Below are 17506 nucleotides of genomic sequence, written 5' to 3' on the forward strand. Positions count from 1 at the left end.
GTTATCAGTAACCCACCATATCTCTGTGTTGTAGGTACCACTCCCTTCACCTACCGGTTATCAGTTACCCACCATATCTCTGTGTTGTAGGCACCAGTCCCTTCACGTACCGGTTATCAGTAACCCACCATATCTCAGTGTTGTAGGCACCGGTCCCGTCACCTACCGGTTATCAGTATCCTACCATATCTCTGTGTTGTAGGCACCGGTCCCTTCACCTACCGGTTATCAGTAACCCACCATATCTCTTTGTTGTAGGCACCGGTCCCTTCACGTACCGGTTATCAGTAACCCCCCATATCTCAGTGTTGTAGGCACCGGTCCCGTCATGTACCTGTTATTAGTAACCCACCATATCTCTGTGTTGTAGGTACCGGTCCCTTCACCTACCGGTTATCAGTAACCCACCATATCTCTGTGTTGTAGGCACCGGTCCCTTCACCTACCGGTTATCAGTAACCCACCATATCTCTGTGTTGTAGGCACCGGTCCCTTCACCTACCGGTTATCAGTTACCCACCATATCTCTGTGTTGTAGGCACCGGTCCCTTCACCTACCGGTTATCAGTTACCCACCATATCTCAGTGTTGTAGGCACCAGTCCCGTCATGTACCGGTTATCAGTAACCCCCCCATATCTCAGTGTTATAGGCACCGGTCCCGTCACCTACCGGTTATCAGTTACCCACCATATCTCTGTGTTGTAGGCACCGGTCCCGTCACGTACCGGTTATCAGTAACCCACCATATCTCAGTGTTGTAGGCACCGGTCCCGTCATGTACCGGTTATCAGTAACCCACCATATCTCAGTGTTGTAGGCACCGGTCCCGTCACCTACCGGTTATCAGTTACCCACCATATCTCTGTGTTGTAGGTACCGGTCCCTTCACCTACCGGTTATCAGTAACCCACCATATCTCTGTGTTGTAGGCACCGGTCCCGTCACGTACCGGTTATCAGTAACCCCCCATATCTCAGTGTTGTAGGCACCGGTCCCGTCACCTACCGGTTATCAGTTACCCACCATATCTCTATGGATTGCAGCACACACAAGTTTTTCACAATGTTTTTTTTTATTTTTCATAATTGAACATTGGTGACTATGATTAAGAACAGTTAAGTGCGGTGCGAGACACCTGTCTTTAAGCATGATGAGTGAGGAGAGGTATGCAAGGGGGTGTGCCACACTAACTGAGTGGGGAGGGGGGGGGTCGTGTTCACCAACACCCCCAAAAAAATGTGAACATTTTTCCATGTTGATTTTGTGCATGCCAACTTAATTACTGTGAACGCTATGATCAAGGCCGGAAAGGCATCTATCTGCGGAGTAGCTGTCAGAATCTGCACGTTCCCAGCCAAGTGTGACCGCGCACTGGTTTATGCCGCCATACACGTGGATATATTTCATTTAGCATTTCGAGATTCATTTTCAATGGACGGAGCACCCACAATTGGGGAGCTTGTCCCCAGAGAACGGATAAGGAACGTTTTCCAATGAGAAATGGATGGAACAGGCCCACAAATGTGACGCAGGTAATTGCACCAGCCGCATTTCTGTCACCCGCACTCTGCTCAGCAATCCTGCACGCCAGCAGTGACAGTTTCCCACACCTATGTACAGTAAGTGTGTGTGTGTGTATGTATATATGTATGTGTGTATGTATATATGTATGTATGTATGTATGTATGTATGTGTGTGTGTATGTATATATGTATGTATGTATGTATGTATGTATGTATGTATGTATGTGTGTATGTATGTATGAGGAGCTAAACTCAAGGCCCTGTCCCCCCCTCTTACGTTCTGTCCTTACATAAGTGACCTTTAGAATGCGGCACAGGCTGGACCAGCTGCCAGCCCCATTAGACACCACTTTCCGTGGCTGACAGATGTCCAGTGAAGCATCAGGGCTGTCACTCACTCACTACATAGGAAGTGTCACTCCATTACAGCCACCTTTCACTCCCCCATTGGCGGTCTCATAGACGAGTGACGGTTCTCCACCACTCACTAAGAGGTCCTGGTGACCCAGAAGACCGGCACAGTGTCCGTACAGACTGCTGGCAATAGCTGCGCTTCTGCAGAGCCCACTAGCAGGCAGGACACGGTGTAGAGTCTCTGCAGGTTGCGCTGCATTTGGAAGTGACCCAACATTTCTTATCCCCCCTTCCTGGACATGAAATAACCTGCCTGAGATTCTTCTGACATTCCTCGCTGTTTGTGCTCGCCAATTAAGATTATTATATCAGCTGTATTAACTCACTGGTGGCCAGTGACCAATCTGAGGCAGGAAAACATGGAAACGTGGACAGTCACATCTGCCGGGTGTAAACCCAATGTCGTGGGAACACAGGGCCTTATTCTGGTTCACTCTTCGCGGGATAGGTGCTGATTGCAATCATTCTTTGCTTTGCAACGTGGCTTGTTAGGGAGTCAATTCTCCTCTGTCTGCTCCTAGCGCGGCGTAGACCGTCACCATGACACCACCCTCCCCCTGTGATCCATGATGTATGTTAATGTGAAGGTGGATTCGGTAAGACAAATGATAAATACAGGAGAGGAGGGTGTTACATATACCCGGCCATATAAGTCGGAGCTGCAGAGCATCGCCACGGGATCTGTAATAACAGGACAAGGACCCTGCAGAGCATACGCAGCACATCTGCCAGTCTTGCTGCTAAATTATGACCCTTTGGGGGGACAGAGCGGAGACGGGAAAGGTGAAGGAAGGGCTCAGCCTTCAGCTCAGTCAATATAATATATCACTCCTGTCTCCCTCCCTGCTCAGCCATTCATCAGCATGTCCTCCAACATCGGCCAAAAGCAGTATTAATGCTCATTCCTCTGCCCAGGTCACTCATAGAAGTCACTGTGTGATATAAAGCATCCCACAGCCCCTGCATTACAGCGTGGGACACCCGATACATGATCATCACTCACAGACAGTGCTACATACCCCCAGGCCAGACAAGGCCGGAGCCATCTCCTACCCAGACCCACACGTCACAGCCCCTGCATTACAGCGTGGGACACCCCATATACAGGATCATCACTCACAGACAGTGCTACATACCCCCCAGACCAGACAAGGCCGGAGCCATCTCCTACCCAGACCCACACGTCACAGCCCCTGCATTACAGCGTGGGACACCCCATATACAGGATCATCACTCACAGACAGTGCTACATACCCCCAGACCAGACAAGGCCGGAGCCATCTCCTACCCAGACCCACACGTCACAGCCCCTGCATTACAGCGTGGGACACCCCATATACAGGATCATCACTCACAGACAGTGCTACATACCCCCCAGACCAGACAAGGCCGGAGCCATCTCCTACCCAAGCCCACACATCATAGCCCCTGCATTACAGCGTGGGACACCCCATATACAGGATCATCACTCACAGACAGTGCTACATACCCCCCAGACCAGACAAGGCCGGAGCCATCTCCTACCCAGACCCACACATCATAGCCCCTGCAATACAGCGTGGGACACCCCATATACAGGATCATCACTCACAGACAGTGCTACATACCCCCCCAGACCAGACAAGGCTGGAGCCATCTCCTACCCAGACCCACATATCATAGCCCCTGCATTACAGCGTGGGACACCCCATATACAGGATCATCACTCACAGACAGTGCTACATATCCCCGAGACCAGACAAGGCCGGAGCCATCTCCTACCCAGACCCACACATCATAGCCCCTGCATTACAGCGTGGGACAACCCATATACAGAATCATCACTCGCAGACAGTGCTACATACCCCCCAGACCAGACAAGGCCGGAGCCATCTCCTACCCAGACCCACACGTCATAGCCCCTGCATTACAGCGTGGGACACCCGATACATGATCATCACTCACAGACAGTGCTACATACTCCCAGACCAGACAAGGCCGGGGCCATCTCCTACCCAGACCCACACGTCATAGCCCCTGCATTACAGCGGGGGACACCCCATATACAGGATCATCACTCACAGACAGTGCTACATACCCCCCAGACCAGACAAGGCCGGGGCCATCTCCTACCCAGACCCACACGTCATAGCCCCTGCATTACAGCGTGGGACACCCCATATACAGGATCATCACTCACAGACAGTGCTACATACCCCCCAGACCGGACAAGGCCGGAGCCATCTCCTACCCAGACCCACACATCACAGCCCCTGCATTACAGCGTGGGACACCCCATATACAGGATCATCACTCACAGACAGTGCTACATACCCCCCATACCAGACAAGGCCGGAGCCATCTCCTACCCAGACCCACACATCATAGCCCCTGCATTACAGCGTGGGACACCCCATATACAGGATCATCACTCACAGACAGTGCTACATACCCCCCAGACCGGACAAGGCCGGAGCCATCTCCTACCCAGACCCACACATCACAGCCCCTGCATTACAGCGTGGGACACCCCATATACAGGATCATCACTCACAGACAGTGCTACATATCCCCCAGACCGGACAAGGCCGGAGCCATCTCCTACCCAGACCCACACATCACAGCCCCTGCATTACAGCGTGGGACACCCCATATACAGGATCATCACTCACAGACAGTGCTACATACCCCCCAGACCAGACAAGGCCGGAGCCATCTCCTACCCAGACCCACACGTCATAGCCCCTGCATTACAGCGTGGGACACCACATATACAGGATCATCATTTACAGACAGTGCTACATACCCCCCCAGACCAGACAAGGCCGGAGCCATCTCCTACCCAGACCCACACGTCATAGCCCCTGCATTACAGCGTGGGACACCACATATACAGGATCATCACTCACAGACAGTACTACATACCCCCCCAGACCAGACAAGGCCGGAGCCATCTCCTACCCAGACCCACATATCATAGCCCCTGCATTACAGCGTGGGACACCCCATATACAGGATCATCACTCACAGACAGTGCTACATACCCCTAGACCGGACAGGGCCGGGGCCATCTCCTACCCAGACCCACACGTCATAGCCCCTGCATTACAGCGTGGGACACCCCATATACAGGATCATCACTCACAGACAGTGCTACATACCCCTAGACCGGACAGGGCCGGGGCCATCTCCTACCCAGACCCACACATCACAGCCCCTGCATTACAGCGTGGGACGCCCCATATACAGGATCATCACTCACAGACAGTACTACATACCCCCCCAGACCAGGCCGGAGCCATCTCCTACCCAGACCCACACGTCACAGACCCTGCATTACAGCGTGGGACACCCCATATACAGGATCATCACTAACAGACAGTGCTACATACCCCCCAGACCAGACAAGGCTGGAGCCATCTCCTACCCAGACCCACACATCATAGCCCCTGCATTACAGCAGGGGACACCCCATATACAGGATCATCACTAACAGACAGTGCTACATACCCCCGAGACCAGACAAGGCTGGAGCCATCTCCTACCCAGACCCACACATCACAGCCCCTGCATTACAGCGGGGGACACCCCATATACAGGATCATCACTCACAGACAGTGCTACATACCCCCCAGACCAGACAAGGCTGGGGCCATCTCCTACCCAGACCCACACGTCATAGCCCCTGCATTACAGCGTGGGACACCCCATATACAGAATCATCACTCACAGACAGTGCTTCATACCCCCCAGACCGGACAAGGCAGGGGTCATCTCCTACCCAGACCAACACGTCACAGCCCCTGCATTACAGCGTGGGACACCCCATATACAGGATCATCACTCACAGACAGTGCTACATACCCCCCAGACCAGACAAGGCCGGAGCTATCTCCTACCCAGACCCACATATCATAGCCCCTGCATTACAGCGGGGGACACCCGATACAGGATCATCACTCACAGACAGTACTACATACCCCCCAGACCAGACAAGGCCGGGGCCATCTCCTACCCAGACCCACACGTCATAGCCCCTGCATTACAGCGTGGGACACCCCATATACAGGATCATCACTCACAGACAGTGCTACATACCCCCCAGACCAGACAAGGCCAGGGCCATCTCCTACCCAGACCCACACGTCATAGCCCCTGCATAACAGCGTGGGACACCACATATACAGGATCATCACTCACAGACAGTGCTACATACCCCCCAGACCGGACAAGGCCGGAGCCATCTCCTACCCAGACCCACACGTCACAGCCCCTGCATTACAGCGTGGGACACCACATATACAGGATCATCACTCACAGACAGTGCTACATACCCCCCAGACCGGACAAGGCCGGAGCCATCTCCTACCTAGACCCACACGTCATAAGCTTTGCATTATACCTATAGGTAATATCCAGGTACCTGGCCCTACTGCTTATAGTATACTATGTAAATGATAGCCGAAGACTGGTTCCTTGTGCCCAGACTGGTGCTTACTGGTCTCTCAGTAACTATATAAAACCCCAGAAATAGGAACAATAATGTGTCCAAAGCTATTGAGTATGAGATGTGTGAACCTTGTACAGATTTGTAACCTATACATGTACCCAGCCATCGTGCGTGTTATAACCTTCCGCGTTTCACCCTGAGTGAAATGTAACTTCATAAGGGTTTGATACCATACTGCAAGTAGGCTTGGTCTTGGGGACATGTGATCTGACCGAGTACTCGGCTAGCCAAATCTAATCATATAAATAGAACTGTTACATCAAAAGGAAACACTTACTGTTCAGTCCGGTGGGGGTCCTGGCCACGGCGCCTGTTTGCAGAGACGTTGGCAACATTTTCGGCTTGATGGCTAACCCAGCATCTGTCCGGTCAGAAGCCCCGAACCCAGGCATCCGTTCCTCTTTCTCCAGTGTAGGCAGCAGCTGGTCCAGTTGGTCAAACTCCGCCGAGAACTACAGAAATGGACAAGACTTACTTTAATATCATGAACAACAGGTAGAAGGATGCTTCTGCTACACCACCATTGCAGACCTTTGACCCAACATCATAGACACTTTTGTGACGGAACCAGAGCCAGGAGCTTTGGCCAACAAAAAACCTTCCCTGGCGATATGCGGCAGCGGGTCCACCGGGTGTACAGTGGCCCCTGCCTCCTCAACAGGTGCTCCTGGTGAACGCCATCTTGTCCAACCGTTACTTAAACCCAAACATTACAGTAGGGTTTACGCCTGACGTGGGGTCATCTCCCAAGTCAGATAGAAGACAGGATAAATAAGACTGTTGACTCTTTATTCCTCTAATTTCACTTAGACGCCAGATAAATCTACTGGAGAGAAGCAGATACATATCCGGAGGACAGGAGAGGGATTTGTAAGTGAACGAATAAACAGATATTGAGCATATTAGGAGAACTGCACATCTCAAGGAGTCATGTGTAGAGGCGGCCGCGCAAGATGGCTGAGGGTGTAGACAAGAAGTGGGACAGTGGTGGGGGCAAGCAGAAGACAACCAGATCGGAGCATGGTCTTTCTCTACCGACTCACATCAATAACATACAGAGCAGTCATTTGTAGCGCTATAGGAATCCAAGTGCCCTGCATCTCTCAATAGGACATCACTGAAATACACTGATAAACACCTGAGGCACAAAGTACTAAGTGGCTCTCGAATGGAATTATTTCACCAAAATTAGCCCTGGTCCACTCAGCAACATTGACAAACACACATATATAAAAGGCTAACTACGCCTCACCTCTGTGAGGTGAAGTACCGCCACTGACCACTAGAGGCCACTTGACGGGGAAAATAACTCCTTTGTGTGTTATGTCATGTCATAACAGAAATTGAAAGCAATTTGTTTGCAGTAAAACGGTCACAGCTCAAAGTGAAAGTAAAAACTGTCACAGCTCAAAGTGAAAGTACATTGCAGAAGCCGTTTATTTTTAAGAGCTTATCAACAAGTGTCAGAACTCATTGTGAATGCGAAAACTTGTTGAATATTATAAATGGTGCTACAGCCAATCAGCTCCCAACTGTCCCTTTTCAAATACGTAACAGTTAGGAGGTGGAGTAGATGACAGTTGGGAGTTGAACACATTACATGACCTCATTTATAATTCAATCATTTGAAGAATGAAACTTTGGGCAACTTCAGCTAGTAAAGTAATAACCGGTAATGATTAAAGATGCTAGAACGTAAATACACACGATGATAGAGAGAAACCTTTCATTCAAGTATCGTTCTTGCTAAACTTTGAGCGTATATTCAGAGGTGCGTTTTCATACTGGTATTCCTATTGCAGACGTCGCACACCCGCTGCTCACGTACATAAGCAGTAACACTGGGAATATCGGAGGCACATCGGCCGGACAATCGGACTTCTGTGCCACTCTACTAAAAATCGCTACACTGTATCTGACATCAACACTGTATCCCCTCTGAATCAGGCCCTTTGTGTGGTGTTCCGTAAATAAAATACAGAAATGACAGAAATATTGTAAGGGATCCGCCAGCTTAACTGTCAAAGGCAACATAGTCCAGAGAACCTGACGCGTTTCAGGTCATATATTATTTTTCAAGGTGGTACTAGGCGTCAGTGGGCAAGGGTCTGTGGGTTTGGTTAGATCCCATACTATATTTCATGACCCGTGCATAGCGTCACCGCTGTCCCGTCATCCAGATACAACTCTCCAACCTCTGCTTATTGCGGCCTGTGCCAAGGGGTCCAAATTGCCGGCGGTCTGGGATTATGTCTGAGATTGGACATATTTTTAAAGTGGCAATCATTTACAATGTAAAACCAATCTGGTTTTGAATTGTAAACGATTGCCACTTTAACAAAACGCCCGTTGCCGGACGAAATCTCAGACCTCCGGCAACTCAGACCCTAATTGGCCTTAGTGGTAGTCACGTAAAAAATGTTTTTCCCACTATATTAACAAAAACATGTATCCAAGCTGACGGTTATCGCACACCAATAAAAACAGTGAGAAAGGCAAAAATTATTATTCTTAACCATTACTTCTGTTATTACATACTGCAAATTATTATTGTTAGCAGTTAGTTATATTATTATACACCATGTAGAAATATTTATGTCATTCCCATCAGCCCCTGTCCCTCTGTGTATCTTACACTCTATGGGGGTCATTCAGACCTGATCGCAGGGCTGATTTATGCTCAAATGAACAAAACCATGCTGCGCTGCAGGTGCCGAGAGCGTTGGAGTTATTTTGTTTCTGTGCAAGGTAAATACTGTCTGCTTTATTCTTACACTGCAATTTAGATATCAATTTGAACACACCCCACCCAAATCGAACTGTCTCTGCACCTGTTACATCTGCCCCAAATGCCGTGCAGAATGGTTTTGTCCCTTTCACATGCACGCACATTAGAGGTATTTTTTTTTCAATATAGCCAATTAACCTTTAAATATACACCAATTATAACATTCATGTTCCCTTGTATATGTGATAACTTATATGTTTAAGGTAATTTACTCTTATAGAAACGAGGGATACAGTGCACATTGGTGCTGTAATCCAGGGTCAGCTATTCAGAAAATCAAATCAAACAGGTTGCTACGGGTTACGGCACCTTTTATTCTCTGCACTAGTTTAGCACAAGCCCCAAGTTCTACGCTCTGCAATCTTAATGTTCCAGGAAAGAAGACCAAACGCTCACCTGGTCTTGCGTCTCCAGTTTGATGTCTTCTTGGATGGGCTTTACCATGTTGGCGGCAGGGGCAGAACTGCACTGACCGACCGATTCCATGCTCTCCATTTTTACCTTCACATCATCCAGACTCAGAGAAGGAGAGGGCTTCACGTCCTTCTCGTCCTTGTCCAGCAGGTCCCGTATAAGCTGATCTTTGGAGTCCTTTTTCTTGTCACCGTAAGGCTCCGTTTTTATCTCCGACGAGCTCCCCCGATTCTGGCAACAGCCAGACCCGGAGCTTTTCTTGTCGTGGTCCATAGACAGAGTGATGTCAGAAGGGCTCCCCTCCTGAAGGAGCCGGTGTAAAATCTTATGGCGCTCGGTCAGGGAGCTGTGAGATGAGGGGCACGTCCCAGTGACCGAGCTTCCGCAGCCGGAATTGGAGACGACGGGGCAAGTCAGCGGATCTCGGCAACTGGGATCCCCGTCCCGCAACTTGCTTTCCGCTGTAGATGTCAAAAGTTTGACAAATTTTTGACTTGATGCAGCCAGCGAGCTTTTGCTGTCTCCATCTCCGGTTCGACTGTCATTGGTATTCCCGTTGTCCTTGGGTTCCATTTTTACGGACTGCATATTGAGCCTCCCGGGGGAACTCTGAGGACCGACTTGCCGCAGAACAGGAGACGTCGTAGAGTACGTGGCCTGGTTATTAGGTCCTTCGCTAATGGCCTGAACAGGATGATTCATTGGGTTATTAGAAAACAACCTACCGTTGTTGTTGTTGGTGGTGCAACCCCCACCCCCCATGCCATGGGATGGGGAGGAGAACCCTACAGGGGTCATAGGTCCTTCATTCAGAATTGGCATGGAGTTTGTGGGGACATTGGAGAATGGCCTGTTATTGTTGTTGCAACCACTGCTTGAGATACCACCGGGGGAGTGCATGGTGGGCATTGTGGGGGAAAAGGGATTACCTGAAGCTCTAGGCCGGGGCACCAACCCTGGACTACTCCGGGGCCTTGGGGACATGAAGTGAGGAGGACTGATCCCCGGACTGCTCATGGGGGAACTGTTGAGGTTTAGATTGTTATTGTTCTGGGGTCCAGCCTGTCCCACATTTAAGGCAACATTGGTACCGATCTGACCTCCGGGAGAGCATCCATAGTTTGCTTGGCTGGTGTTGGAACTGCTGATATTGTGCAGGCCAGTGACCGGCTGCTGGTTTGTACTGGAGGTCAGCATGCTGCCACTGGATGGGGAGGTGTTACAAGAGAAGGGCATCCCAGGAGCCGGCGAGATGGTCGAGTTAACTGAGGGACTGAGTCGTGGTAATGACATTCCTGAGTTAGTGTTGTCTTGTGTACAAAGAGAGCTTTGATCCCTAAAAGAAAGAGAGACCTTGTAAGAATTCCACCAACATCTGATGCACCCAACCCAGTAGAGCAGAAAATAGGGGAAAACCGCCTAGGGGAACATCATCTCAAGGCACATTTGTTACATGCTAAAAAACGGAGCCCAATGTAGAGACCTGGGCTTATCGGTTGTCCTATACAAATCTGCCCGGAAAGACAGACATGACTTAAGGCGATTTACATGAAGAATAGAGCATGAGTGTGAAATACAACAATGCCTTCCATCACCTTTCGATTATATGGATTCCCATGACGAAGGGCTGCATGTCTGGACTCTGGGGGTAGCATAATTTGCACTTGGTGTGAGCACTCAGTTCCGTTCCATCGCTCAGGGTGAACTTATAAGGTGGGCTGCAGGCCGTCCCCCTCATCATCACTACACAGAGACACAAGAGATGAAGTCGTTACACTGATAGAAAACACCATTTCTTTCTGCAGTAATTCCCTTTCTTAGCCTGAATGCAAATTCAAATTCTGCTTCAAAAGAGAATTTCACAGGTACTGATAAGGCCCCAATAAATGCTACGTGGTCATTAAACACCCTCCGAAAATGTCCTGCACAACACTGCCCACTAGGGTGCACCCTGGAGCTCTCCCAGCTGTGAGAGGATCATCAAATGTTGGCCAGGAAAGAAGTGGCGGGAAAAAGGGGGATTATGGGACAGAGACCAAGAGAATGGTTCTATACAGAAGGGTGGGCTCTGCAAGTAGATTTCAGATTGACTCTCTACTAATAGCGCGAAAGTAGATAACACTGCGTTAATGAGACTGGAAGAGAAAAACTGACGTAGACGTTGGGCCCTGGCTTAACCCTTCGAGTACCCAGTGAATGTGTCAACATAGGTGTGAAAATTGCCAAGCAAACATTTTTGTTCATCGTAATGACCTGTAATGTTACTTATTTAGGAAAAAAAATTTTAACAAAAAATTCTTTATTTGAATTTATATAACAAATCTGTGCACAACGCCGGCATTTTAACGGATATTTCTACATCTCCCACAGAGATGTTGGCACCCAGAGGGTTAAATGTTCACATATCCGAGATAAACGCAGACTCACCTTCTTGGAACAGCTGTTTGGCATAAGATGGTTCAGAGCCCTGAGCCTGAAAGAAGGAGTAGATGCATTTTCTGACCAGGTCTTCCCACCCCGTGCTGCCTGAGGCTCGGAGCGAGCTTGTGTCAATGGAGATGATTTTTCCTGAAAGAGAGACGATCCGGGTGACTGTACTATTGAGACTATTGTCTTGGGAAAAGAAGTCCCCGTTAAGAGCAGTAGAAAAATGACAAAATTATCTTTAATGATGCATAACGTCTGGGGACTTGTCCTCGCCGGGAGGAAAAGTTTTTCTGGATTTGGGGCAAGGTTCTCAGTGATGTGTTGACACAACCTCTCACGCACCCTGTCACCGGGCCAATGAAAGGAAATTAAAGAATAGAGTCGCGCCCAGCGATCAGTGTTATCAAATTGTCATTTGTCAACATCTTCTGTGCCGCAGTCTAAGTTGATAATTAAGCACAACATTTATATCCGCGACGGTACTAGCTAATGGAGAGGGGAAAGTCTCACGATTCAAGGAGATAGAGTGGTAATCTAGTATTTCCAGCGGTAAAAAAGGGGAGGTGCATTGCCGCGTCAAACGGACGGACGACGGACTGGGCAACGTCCCAATGGCCATGACGCAGATGAGGGCTGAAAGTGCAAGTAGACACCAAACCAACGACTATGAATATAAAAGAATGATAGCTCTCAATACTTTCGTATAATAATATTTAAATGACGGGAATGACTCTGTATGACAGGATGTGAAATCCATTCAAGTGACGGTATGGCGAAACGCGTAACTGGGGAGAACGCACCTGTAGCATCTTGCTTTGTGATGAAGGACTCTAGCGAGGTGATAGGTGGTGGGCGAGGTAGCCTCCGAGCAATGCAGATCAGGCAGGACTGGAAATCTATGGGGGACAGAGAGAGACCACAGAGGTTAGTCGCTCACACAACATACAAAGCATTAATCATTATTATTAGACTTTATTTATAGAGAGTAAGTTTCCACAACTGGTTCGCAGTACTGTAAAGAGGGAAAATCAATACATTATAGAGAACGGTACAATACAACAGACAATTACAGTAGCGCTACAACTCCCAACACATCCACTGATACAATGGGTGCAATGGGAAGATGCAGCGTAAGCTGAAACCTGTACCTACTGTATCACCATGGGCAGATAAGGGAAACACAACAAAGGAGACTGGGCGCAGGAGCTACTACTCGTGGATCTTACAGTCTGTAGGGAAGGGGGCCCCAGTGACATTAGATTGCCGTGACACAGAGCATTGGATGAAGGTACCAATCCCCCATACTTTGCCACTGTCCTGTGGAGGGGCGGTGATTTCAAGAAAGTGGATTTGAGTTTCTGTGCGGAATTTCCGCTTGTGTAAATGTTCAGAGCGACTTACTTTGAAAACCCCCCAGAAATACAATGGGTTGAGCAAAACTTACAGTTCAAACGTGGACAATTATGGAAGCAGCGCAGGGAAAAGCTACTACCTTTTACTTTGCACTGTTTATAAAAAATGAACCCCCACTATTGGCTAATTCACCAAAGTAATAACATGTAATAACTCTGATACCTGAGCGCCAAAGGCAGAATACGAATGATAACTAATAAGCAGCTGGTATAGGTGAATATCCCCAGGTATAAGACTGCAGGGAGGGTTAGGCTGCAGGGGGGAGGGTGAGGCTGCAGGAGGGGAGGGTTAGGCTGCAGGGGGGGGGGCTGCAGGAGGGGAGGGTTAGGCTGCAGGGAGGGGGGTGGTGTTAGGGTGAGGCCGCAGAGGAGGGGAGGGTTAGGCTGCAGGGTGGTGTTAGGGTAAGGCTGCAGGGGGAAGGGTTAGGCTGCAGGCGGGGTGTTAGGGTAAGGCTGCAGGAGGGGGGGGGGAGTAGGCTGTAGGCGGAATTTGAGAGTAAATTCCCCCCTTGTCCAACTGATTGACTTGAGATGTATCCTATGTGCAGGAGGATCAATCTCTTGGTTAGACCCAATGCACACAGGATCCTACAGCATCAGGCACATCAGATTTTGTCAGATAAATTGGCCCAATCCATCTGAATTGGGTCAAATCTGACAAAATCTCAGAAGTGTAAAGAGCCATTTAGGCTGCAGGGGGGGGGGGTTAGTGTATTACCATACTTCTAATAAATAAAGGAGGGGGGGGGGTGTCACATCTGCAGCAGCAGATCGCACCAGGCTGACTCTGTGCCAATCATCCCTGTTTCCCAGCATTCAGCAAACCCCCGCGTATCCGCAGTCCGGGTGCAAACATCCAATTAGCTTTATCCGCTAATTGTTTATTGAGTCCTAACACGCGCTAGGGCCCCAACCGGGTGACCGCGCCGTCAGCGTCTGACATTACACCGGATGAGTAATGCTGTAACGTTACATAACACCTGACTTCTAGTAACCTTATTGTTCTGCTAATTTGCAGCTCACTTCTGTATTTGTATCGTATCGGTGCTCGTGCTCATGTGCTCGCCACACAGGAAGTGGCGCGGTGCCATGTGAAGATGCCAATAATAGCCTGGAATTAAAACGTGACTCATCCGCAAGCACCATGTGTGCGACCGAAGGGGGAAAACAAACAGCCAATGCTGCTAGCGTAGATATATATATATATACACAGTACTGTACGATTACCAAACATCGGCATTTCAGCTTGAGATTTCCTACGCAGCTTGCAGAGACTTGTCTATATTGTGCGCGGTTGTTGATAAAAGCTTTGATTTAACACGACACTTGTATCCAAGCTCTGCATACTTTCGGGAAATAAATCCCCTTGCGGACGAGGCCGGCATAAACAATTCCCCTCTGTAGAAATGCTGTGCTTCATGCGCACTGTACGCTTTCGCTTCTGTATAAAGGGCACGCGAGGACGTCTGCAACACGGGTTCAACGCCCCAGCCCCACGGAGGAATTGGTGCAGGTCACGTGCTGCGGAGGATTGCAGGAAGGATATTGAAATATTTAAAAAGTACAGCTCACTAGCGCACCGCTGAGGCAGCCATGTTGTGGGAGGGGCCAACAGACAGGAAATTGGGTTTTAACCTCATTTTCTTATGGACTAAAACCCGCACACGATGGCTTATATATATATATATATATATATATAAATAAACAAACTACAACCACATAAAGTGCCCCCATAGCTCAGCGGACAGAACAGGACCTCACCTTCTCCTTCCTCCTTGAAGGATTTCGGCTGTGACACAGTAAAGCACTGCATCACTTCGTACCGTTGCCGGGCCTCCTGGTTCTCCGTGCCTGCATCGTCCGGGGGACGGATTAGCATTCTACAGTTTAACGTGTGGCTGTTCCGCCGGTTGGCTTCCTGGGACCACGGGACCCCATTAACTAAAAAGACAGACAACAAAATGTAGCATTACAATTATTTTTTGACTTGTTACGCAATTATAAAGAACCTATGGCACGCCAGCTGCTGTGGAACTACACTTCCCAGCATTCCTTACCACGGTTTAGCTAGTAAGACATGCTAAAATTGTAGTGGAGCATGCTGGGATGTGTAGTCCCGGTATATTTACTGATAGTCGGTAACCACAACTGATTTACACACCAACAATGCGTGAGATCAATGTAATGCAACAGCTGGACTGTACATGACATGTTTCCCTCACGCCACGGACACGTATGTTTGCTGTCGGAATTTCTCACACATCTCACGGCCTTGAGGGTGACATGATAAAAAGTGTTTCCTGTGATAATCGTGTGGAAAATACAAGTCAAAAACAGGTGCTGTTGGCAGGCCTCATAATTATACACACTGATAAACCACAATCTTATTGGCAGCTACTAATCAGAATTCTGTAGGATCCAGCAATACTCATGCAAACAGGCTGCATTGTCGTGTAGGCCGCAGCCAGACCCTCAATGGCGATTCGAGACATCGATTTGTGGAAACGAGCCCTGAGTCACTTCCTGATGGGCGGCTGGCATCGGTGAGGCAGAGAATGCCTCGCAGAGACTACACGAGGTAACAGATACAACCTAGAACAGGCATGGCCAAACTGTGGCCCTCCGGCTGTTGTGAAACTACACATCCCAGCATGCCTTGCCATCCTTTTAGCATACCCTAAAACTGTGGCAAGGCATGATGGGATTTGTAGTTTCACAACAGCTGGAGGGCCATGCCGGACCTAGATCAACTACATTCTGTATTCGTGGCTCGTTACCTAGAGACTTGGGAAGCAAGTTCTTGACAAACTGGTCATGGTCCCCCACATGCAGAATGCTGTACACGCTGTCCTTCATGAGCTCCTCCTGCTTGTATCCCAGGTAGTTGGTGACATTTTCTGAGACAAAGACAATCCGGCCTTCTTGGTTCACGACAAAGAAGAAACCGTCCAGAGCCTGGAACACATAGGAACAGAGAAATGAGGGTGTAAGGTGAACGGAAGAAAACCTCCATAGTCCACTTCTATTACCATCTGGTGCTTGTAAAGTGTTGGTGCACATGGCTAACGCGTTTCGCTCCATTGGCATTATTATTACTGTGTACTTAAATTGCGACAACATATGTGAAAACATACAAACTCCACACAGATGGAAACGGTCTGGGAATCTAAGTCATGAGCTTGATGCTATGGCAGGGTTGCCGACTTTGAGAATCTTCAATCCGGAAGAAGCCCGGAGAGGAGACTTTCAGCAGCAGTTCTGGGGGCGGGGCTTGAGCGTGGCGTCATTAACCCCGCCCCCATGATGCAAAATAGACTAATTTGCAGATCTTTGTGGAGGAGGCGGGGCTAAAATGACGTGATTGTGACATTTTAGCTCCACCCCCTTCTCTGAGACCCTGGGGTGGGGGATTTTCGGGAGACTCCCGGCCATTCCGGGAGGGTAGGCAACCCTGTGCTATGGGACAAGCTGTGCTGTATTACGGCAATATACTGTAAATCTACCCTGGGTTTTACAACAGCAATAAAAGAAAATAGAAAAAAAAAAAAAAACTTTATTTTCAGAGTGCAAAAGTCACACTATTTATCATCCTTAACAGCCTTATTTACTAAGGGACTTTACTCTGGCTGCAAAGTGCAAACTTATTTGGATGGAAATAGGAGATAGTACTGATCCCTACTTTGCAGAAATCTAGTTACATTTTGTGGGATTCTGTGTCATTCTGGTAAAAAGAAATCATATTAAATATATAATTATACAATAAATGTTGTGTCAAAGCCGACACTGAGAGACACAGTTTAGGACATGCACTAGGTGCCTACTCCAAGGGGGTTATTCTGGTTCACTCTCAAACGCACAATCACTCTCCAAAAGAACAAAACCATATACACCACTGCAGGTGGGGCCGATGTAACATGTGCACAGAGAGTTAGATTTGGGTGAGTGTTTTTGTTTCTGTGCAGGGTAAATACTGGCTGCTTTATTTTTACACTGCAATATAGATATCAGTTTGAAGTACAAACCCCACCCAAATCCAA

At 48.7% G+C, this 17506-nt stretch overlaps 1 protein-coding gene across 4 annotated transcripts in view; it reads right to left on the reverse strand.

Moving 5' to 3' along the window:
* The window catches only part of NCOA1 (nuclear receptor coactivator 1), a 261684-nt gene that overhangs the window by 26868 nt on the left and 217310 nt on the right, over positions 1–17506 (reverse strand). For all 4 annotated transcript variants that reach the window (XM_083178823.1, XM_083178822.1, XM_083178824.1 and 1 more), the window contains 7 exons: positions 16247–16424; positions 15231–15410; positions 12858–12953; positions 12058–12198; positions 11226–11373; positions 9613–10966; positions 6706–6880 (listed from right to left, as the gene is read on the reverse strand). In XM_083178823.1, the coding sequence (XP_083034949.1) occupies positions 6706–6880; positions 9613–10966; positions 11226–11373; positions 12058–12198; positions 12858–12953; positions 15231–15410; positions 16247–16424 (2272 nt within the window). The remainder of the gene's footprint in view (positions 1–6705; positions 6881–9612; positions 10967–11225; positions 11374–12057; positions 12199–12857; positions 12954–15230; positions 15411–16246; positions 16425–17506) is intronic.

The sequence above is a fragment of the Crinia signifera genome, chromosome 3 (assembly GCF_055691185.1).
Source record: "Crinia signifera chromosome 3, ASM5569118v1, whole genome shotgun sequence".
Taxonomy (NCBI): Eukaryota; Metazoa; Chordata; class Amphibia; order Anura; family Myobatrachidae; genus Crinia; species Crinia signifera.